The sequence below is a fragment of the Camelus ferus genome, chromosome 35 (assembly GCF_009834535.1).
Source record: "Camelus ferus isolate YT-003-E chromosome 35, BCGSAC_Cfer_1.0, whole genome shotgun sequence".
Classification (NCBI taxonomy): Eukaryota; Metazoa; Chordata; class Mammalia; order Artiodactyla; family Camelidae; genus Camelus; species Camelus ferus.
This window is the reverse complement of record NC_045730.1, coordinates 25853429-25861674: the sequence shown is the minus strand read 5'-3', so window position 1 is coordinate 25861674 and position 8246 is coordinate 25853429. Positions and strand designations below refer to the sequence as shown.

Here is an 8246-nt window from a genome sequence, read left to right as displayed (position 1 = left end):
CGCGCGCCCGCAGCTGGGCTCCCGGGCACCTCCTCGCGGGCCGCCCCCGGCCCTGCCCCACCTGCCGGGGTGAACTGCAGTCGTTCCACCCCTCCCACATTACCAAGCGTCCACGACCATCGTTCTGAGAACCTTAAGAAGGGGACCCCTTCTCGGTCCCCCAAAACGCTCCCGCGCACACCCCCGCTCTCGGAGGGGCGCGGGGCCCCCTCGCCAGCAGGTCGCCCACTTTCGGGGAGCCTGGAAAGCAGGGGTTTGACTTGATCAAAACGGGCCTCGGAAAGCGCGCGCTGCATAACGCCTCGTCCCCAGTACCCAAGCGCAGAGTCGAGGAAATGGAACCCCGACCGCAGACGCGCTGAGCGCCGCGGGGACGGCAGTGGCAAAGCCTCCGTCTCTGCGGTCAACCCCAAGGTTACCCAAACTCCGGCCGCAGACAGCGTGCACGGCCGCGCGGACAGCCAGGCCCGCCCCAGGAAGGCTGGGCCTGGGGAGCGCGCAGACTCCGCCCCGCGCCCCGGATTGGCGCGCTGGCCGCGGGCGGAGACCGAGTCCTCGCCGTATAAATATTCATGAGCCAGCCGGGGCGCAGCGGGGCCGGAGCGGGAAGTTGGCGAGGGGCGCTGCTCCCGCCGAGGAGGAGGAGGAGGAGGAGGAGGAGGTGGCGGCGGGGCGCGGGCGCGCCGCTCAGGTGTCCGCTCCGCCTTCCGGCGTGGATTTGGCTCCGAGTGTCCCGCGAGAAGGGGAGCGTCGACACCTCGCCCGACTGCCTGCCGGAGCGCGGCGCAGATTTCCACCGGAGGCGGGGCCCGTCATCCCGGCGGCGGACCGACGGAGGACAGAGGGCGGCGGCCTCGGCGGAGGCGGGCCGCGAACCCCGGCGGCAGCCGCGCGGCCTTGGGGGAGAGCATGAGCCCCGGGACGCCGAAAGGGGGCCGCAGGGGCTGACCTGGCGCGGAGCGGCCTGGCCCAGCCATCTTGACTGCGCACCGCGGCCCAAGAGGAAACTTGCAGCGCCGCCGCCCTCGGTGCCCGGCAAAGTCACCGGCGCGCGCGGAGAAAGCGAGCAAGGGAAGGACGATGAGCTGGGGGCCGGCCACTATGCCCCGCGAGGGCTGAGCCCGGCCGGCGTGTGTGGGCGGACCCGGGGACAGGGGTGCCTTTCGGCAGCCACCTTCGGCTCCCGCAGCGCCGTGCGGACGCGTCCCGAGAAGGGTCGAGGTTATCGGCAGAGCCTCTCCCGGGAGAGGCAGGAGAGAGCCCGGCTGGGCGCCCGGCCTTCCCTCCCCCGGCGCTCTCGCACGCCGCCCGGAGGGCGCGGGACCGAGGCTCGCAGCATGGAGTGGGGTTACCTGTTGGAAGTGACCTCGTTGCTGGCCGCCCTGGCGCTGCTGCAGCGCTCTAGCGGCGCGGCGGCCGCCTCAGCTAAGGAGCTGGCGTGCCAGGAGATCACCGTGCCTCTGTGCAAGGGCATCGGCTACAACTACACCTACATGCCCAACCAGTTCAACCACGACACGCAGGACGAGGCGGGCCTGGAGGTGCACCAGTTCTGGCCGCTGGTGGAGATCCAGTGCTCGCCCGACCTCAAGTTCTTCCTGTGCAGCATGTACACGCCCATCTGCCTGGAGGACTACAAGAAGCCCCTGCCTCCCTGCCGGTCGGTGTGCGAGCGCGCCAAGGCCGGCTGCGCGCCCCTCATGCGGCAGTACGGCTTCGCCTGGCCCGACCGCATGCGCTGCGACCGGCTGCCCGAGCAGGGCAACCCCGACACGTTGTGCATGGACTACAACCGCACGGACCTCACCACGGCCGCGCCCAGCCCGCCGCGCCGCCCGCCGCCGCCGCCGCCGCCCGGCGAGCAGCCGCCCTCCGGCAGCGGCCACGGTCGCCCGCCCGGGGCCAGGCCCCCATCCCGCGGCCGGGGCGGCGGCGGGGACGCGGCTGCACCCCCAGCGCGCGGCGGCGGCGGCGGCGGCGGCGGGAAGGCGCGGCCCCCTGGCGGCGGCGCGGCGCCCTGCGAGCCGGGCTGCCAGTGCCGCGCGCCCATGGTGAGCGTGTCCAGCGAGCGGCACCCTCTCTACAACCGCGTCAAGACCGGCCAGATCGCCAACTGCGCGCTGCCCTGCCACAATCCGTTTTTCAGCCAGGACGAGCGCGCCTTCACTGTCTTCTGGATCGGCCTGTGGTCTGTGCTCTGCTTCGTGTCCACCTTCGCCACCGTGTCCACCTTCCTCATCGACATGGAGCGCTTCAAGTACCCCGAGCGGCCCATCATCTTCCTCTCGGCCTGCTACCTCTTCGTGTCCGTCGGCTACCTGGTGCGCCTGGTGGCGGGCCACGAGAAGGTGGCGTGCAGCGGTGGCGCGGGGCCCGCGGGCGGGGCGGGGGGCGCGAGCGGCGCGGCCGCGGCGGGCGCGGGCGCAGCGGGCGCGGGCGCAGGCGGCCCGGGCGGGCGCGGCGAGTACGAGGAGCTGGGCGCAGTCGAGCAGCACGTGCGCTACGAGACCACCGGGCCGGCTCTGTGCACCGTGGTCTTCCTGCTCGTCTACTTCTTCGGCATGGCCAGCTCCATCTGGTGGGTGATCCTGTCGCTCACGTGGTTCCTGGCGGCGGGCATGAAGTGGGGTAACGAAGCCATCGCCGGCTACTCGCAGTACTTCCACCTGGCCGCGTGGCTCGTGCCCAGCGTCAAGTCCATCGCCGTGCTGGCGCTCAGCTCGGTGGACGGCGACCCGGTGGCGGGCATCTGCTACGTTGGCAACCAGAGCCTGGACAACCTGCGCGGCTTCGTGCTGGCGCCGCTGGTCATCTACCTCTTCATCGGCACCATGTTCCTGCTGGCCGGCTTCGTGTCTCTCTTCCGCATCCGCTCGGTCATCAAGCAGCAGGGCGGCCCTACCAAGACGCACAAGCTGGAGAAGCTCATGATCCGCCTGGGCCTCTTCACCGTGCTCTACACCGTGCCCGCCGCCGTCGTGGTCGCTTGCCTCTTCTACGAGCAGCACAACCGCCCGCGCTGGGAGGCCACGCACAACTGTCCGTGCCTGCGGGACCTGCAGCCGGACCAGGCGCGCCGGCCCGACTACGCCGTCTTCATGCTCAAGTACTTCATGTGCCTGGTGGTGGGCATCACCTCCGGCGTGTGGGTCTGGTCGGGCAAGACGCTCGAGTCGTGGCGCGCGCTGTGCACCCGCTGCTGCTGGGCCAGCAAAGGCGCGGGCGCGGCGGGCGCGGCGGGGGGCGGCCCGGGGGGCGGCGGCGCGGGGCCCGGCGGGGGTGGGGGGCCGGGCGGCGGGGCGGGCTCCCTCTACAGCGACGTCAGCACCGGCTTGACGTGGCGGTCGGGCACGGCCAGCTCCGTGTCGTATCCAAAGCAGATGCCCTTGTCCCAGGTCTGAGCGGAGGGGAGGGGGCGCCCGGGAGGCAGGGGGAGGGGCGAGGCGACCGAGGCTGCGAGGGGGACACTCGAAGACAGAGGTTCCCACCCCTCCACCGTGTTGATTGCTATTAGCATGATAATGAACTCTTAATGGTATCCATTAGCTGGGACTTAGAGGACTCGCTTAGAACAAAGTACCTGGCATTGAAGGCTCCCAGACCCGGCCCCTTTCCTCCACCGACGGCCGAGGGGTTCCTCCCGGCAGGCGTTCGTTTCTGTTGGCAGAGGAGCGTGAACTTCGCTGCCGCGTTTCCAGGACCCAGGGTTTGGAGCCCTCGCTGGTTGCCGTTCGCTGAGATTGAAGCCAGACCTACAGATTTCACCTGAGGGACCTTGTCTTCTCCCTCGATTCTCCCACGTAAACTCTGACGTCTAACATGTCCTAGAAGAGGGATGACCATGGCCTAACGGGATGGCACGGTTCGGGTATTCTTAATGACCAGGCAAATGCCTTAAGTACACAAGCAAGAAATGTCTTAATTATACACCCCAAGTAAATACGGGTTTTTTACATTAGAGGATGTATTTATATAATTATTTGTTAATTGTAAAAATGTGTAAAATATGTACATATCCAAAGATATACAGTCTGTACATTTTCTTGTAAAAAGTTTAGAGGCCACCCCTGTAAGAACAAATATAAGTATTCTATTTTGTCAATAAAATGACTTTTGATAAATGATTTAAACATTGCCCCCTCCCCCTGCCTCTTCCAAACTGTTACCTTTAAAGAGCTTGCGGAGGGCACGTTGGAAACATGGACATTTTCTGGTTTCTCATTATGTTCACGGACGTTAGACATGGAGAAAATGATCTGTTAAACTAGTTCATAAGTTGTTAGCGGAGTATCACTGTCGAACTGCACTCAAAATTGAGATTTTAGCACCTTTCCGAAAAGGTGGTGTTTTTCATGGCATCTCTTTTCTGATCCGTGGTGAACAACACTCACCTTAGTGTATGTAAATGGGACCTTCCACAAGGCCGGAATTCCACTCCGGCCTTGTTATTTATCTTGTGTAATATCACTAAAGGCTTCCAACCCCACGTTCATTTCTGGCGTCCGTGATTTTGGAGGCACCTGCTCTTGCAGGACCGAGCACACTGAAGGGTCGAGGTTAACGTTTGAAAGCATCGATCACACGTTACGGTGTAAGTCACTTGACAATCTGGTAGCCGACCAGGCGTTCTTTCATGGATTAAACTAACGGGTTAACATCTTAATAACCTTCCAGGCTTGTGTCGTCCAATGCACTTCTTTTCCTAGAGAAAAAGCTATTGTTCCTCTGTCAAGACTAAGCTAATTTATTGGAGCAGAAGGCTGTTGAATTAGCAGAAGAATGCTTTGGCAATTGTTGAACTTTTTACCTGTCTGCCCAGTGGCTCAGCACATCCTTTAAGAGGAGCCAAATGAATAGGGTTAATCTGTAGGGAACTTGGTCTTTTGAGTTGGAAAACCTTTGATCTTTTCTCCTCTCCAAATGTGCCGTATAGTCTGAAGTCTCTCCCTGCTGCCCGGCTCCTCTTGGTGCAGACCAATTGGCCACCGCGGAGCCTTAAAGTTCTTCCATTAAAGGGCTGTGGGACTTTTACTTTAAAAAGGAGAGAGAGCGGGGGAGAGGAAGACTTGTAACAGTTCGTGAAGACCAGAGGCACAAGTGCGCACAGCCTTTTAAACAGCTTTTCCCGGCATTGTTAGCCAGCCTGCAGGCAGCTAGGCATGGGTTGAGACATTATAGAAAAAGGCTCTGAATGCCCTACAGGTGGTCTGCGCACTTAATCCCCAATTTAAAGCGTTTTCCTTTGCTGGACAATTGCATTACAAAACTCCCTTCTTTCTCGCTCCTAATTGAACCAATGAACTATTATAAACTACAAGTTTTCCTTTAAAAAAAAAAAGCCATCAGTGCCTAAATTCTTTGACTACATTCTGGCCAGTTTTCTGGACTGAACTTTGAAAGCACCGGAAGTAAAAGCTGCTTCAGACATTTCTCTTTTTCAGATATTTTTCTTCCTCACGCTTGGTATTTTCTGACAGATGAGCAATAATTTAAAAGTAATTGGTGAGGTTGTGTGTTCCTACTGAAAAGATAGCCCCGGGTCCCTTATTAACCTGTCAATCAAGATAAGAAATGGGCAGTTACCCTGCTAATGATGGCGGCATCCAACATGGTGGGGTGGGTGGGGTCCGGTTCACAGCGTCCTGCTAAGAAGTTTGTTCTCTTTACTTTTCCTAATAGGAATATTTAGTGCTTTAAATTTTTTTTATTTTTGTTGAGAGGATGGAAACTACTTCTTTGACCGATCTTTCTCATGTAAGAGGCTTTTAAGAGGAGTTTCTTGGTAGAAACATTTTGCAAGTCCCTCGCAGAGTCATTCGTGGGGTTAATTGGATTTTTCGAGGTAGATATGCAGGAAGAACCCCGACGTTAGTTATCATGCCGACTATGTTTTTTAAAGTCAGAGCCACTGGAAAAATCTGCACCTTCTGAGAGTTTATTCATTAAAGGATGACTGCTTTGTAACTTGGGAACCAAGGAGTGGCCTGAGTCGAACCCATGTGGTGACTCGCAGGTACTGTAGTGTCCATGAACGGCATTTTCGGTTATAAGGAAGAACTTCGAGGGCAGTTCCCGTAGTCCTTGCACATATGTGAGATGGAGAGAGAGTTAGAGACTAGCTGCACTTGGCTTCCTGCTTTGGGACTTATGTTCAACTTTGAAGCTGTCTCCCTGGGGGGAGGGGGCAGCCCATCCGTGGAGCACATGCTTAGCGTGCGTGGGGGCCTGGGCTCAGTCCCCAGTGCCTACATTTCTTTTTTAAGTGGAGCTTTTTCCCTTTATTTCTTCATTATATCCTTGTAAAATGCCGCTTTTGATAACCTTTACAAAACGGCTATTAAATGTGTTCAATATAAGCAAAAAGCTTCACCGGAAAACCTCCCCAGCATCCTGAGGCCCGCCCGCAGGGGGACAGCCGGGGCCTGTGGCCCCTGTGCTCATAGGGACTGACTGTAGTGACTGATCTCAGAGCGCAGGGGCTGGTTGTGTGACTTGAAAGCTAACGCTTAAGTTGCCAGGTTGCCAACACCCAAATGGTATCTATTCATGGGATTTAGAAACAAAAACAAATCGGTTTGAGGGATGGGAAAAGCAAGGGACAGGCCTACTCTGTGGCTGGGAGATGAATGTCCATAAAGTCTCATGTGGTTAAAACCATGAGAAAAGCCAACGCTTATTAAAATTACTTGTGGGAGAAGCTATGTGAAACACTTTCTTTTCGCTTTATAATATATGCAATTTGAAAATACCATAAAACGGAGGGGAAATGGATAAGGGCAAACCTTGTCACCGTGACAGTTCCTTCACCTGCGCTGATGGCCCTGAAGGTCTCTGGAATCCTTCAGAGTTTCGGGGGAGGAAATCAGATGGTTCTGCCAAGAGAAAAGTCACACATGGAGCCTCAAGCAGCTGTGGGCACAGCTTGCAAGTCAGCATAGGTGACAAAGGTCCCCTGAGACGCGCCTCGTGTCTCCCCACGCGACGCTCTGCTGCCACCTTGCGGTGCCGCGGAGTTCCAGCACCGAGGATGCGCGGGACCAGCACTGCAGGTCCTTCCCTCCAAACCGCGGAGCCCCTGGTCCCCGCCCAGACAGCCCGCAGCTGTTGTGTTCAGAATTTTGAACTCTTTCCTGCAAGAAAAAGATCCCCAAACTGCATCAATTTAAGGCCCCACAAGACCTCCATTGAATTAAATCCTCAATATAACAGTTATGTTAAAAATTATCAATAAGCTGTGTTGAAATTCAACGGTCTTTTTTAAAAATTACCTTCTGAGGTGCTTTTATGTAAGGAATGAGCCGCTCACCAAAGATTCACCACATTTAATGGGAGGAAGAATAAACCAGGAAGACTGTCTGGAGGTGGCTTGTTAATTTCCGCACACTTCAGTTTCCCACCGTGAAGTTGGTGCTGAGTCCGGGGGACGATACTCTGCACCCCCGACAAGTACTGCTGGCTTGGGAGGGGCAGGGGTCCCCCTTGTCTGGAACAGAAGGAATAGAAGCCGCGCCAGGATCCACATCAGCCAAAGGGAAGAGAGGGCATCACTCGGGAATCGGGAGCAGTGGAGAAGGCGTGGGGAGACGGAAGACCAGGGGCGGGAAGACCACGCCTGCGAGCAGAGTGTGAAAGGCAGCTTCGCGAAGCCCACATCCGAAGGCTTCTTCCTTCTGGGATCGGAGTGGCTGGGCGGGGGCTGGGAGGGAGGAGGCGAGCTGGTCAAGGGACTGAGGACGGAAGACGCTCTCGGAGGTCACCTACAGGGTCCTGGGGTCCTAAGTGGTTATCGGGACTCTCGCTGCTCCGTGGACAAGGAACAGTGGCAAGGCCTAGTGTTGAGGGAGGTGGACTCAGAAGCCACATCGATTGCCACCCGCAGCTTCCCGCACGCACAGGTCACTGCTTCACTTACAGGCCGGAAATTGATGCCCAGAGAGGACTGGACTTGCCCAAGGTCACACAGCCAGCAGCAGAGCTGGGCCTGGAAGCCACGGATGCTACGTGTCACTCCTAATAGTAGCGACAGCTCATTTCCGCTGCCCTGGTTTCTGTGTAAGTCCCTGCAGCCACCGGCCGCCACATGCTTTCGTCCCTGACATCAGCTGCCCGGCCGTGTGCACCCAGTCCCAGAATCGTCCCAGAGCACAGGTTTCCGACGGTCTGGTGCTGACCCACACGGGAACAGACGAGCACTGCCTGAGAGGCTGCCGGGGCAACTTCGGGAAGGTTTGGGCCTGCACCCACAG

At 58.3% G+C, this 8246-nt stretch overlaps 1 protein-coding gene across 1 annotated transcript; it reads left to right on the top strand.

The window, feature by feature from the left end:
- The first annotated feature begins 580 nt into the window (after positions 1–580).
- On the top strand, positions 581–4486 carry FZD8 (frizzled class receptor 8). The gene has a single exon (XM_032473620.1). It carries the CDS (start codon positions 1338–1340, stop codon positions 3399–3401), a length of 2064 nt encoding a protein of 687 aa, XP_032329511.1. The 5' UTR covers positions 581–1337; the 3' UTR covers positions 3402–4486.
- Positions 4487–8246: the final 3760 nt, after the last annotated feature.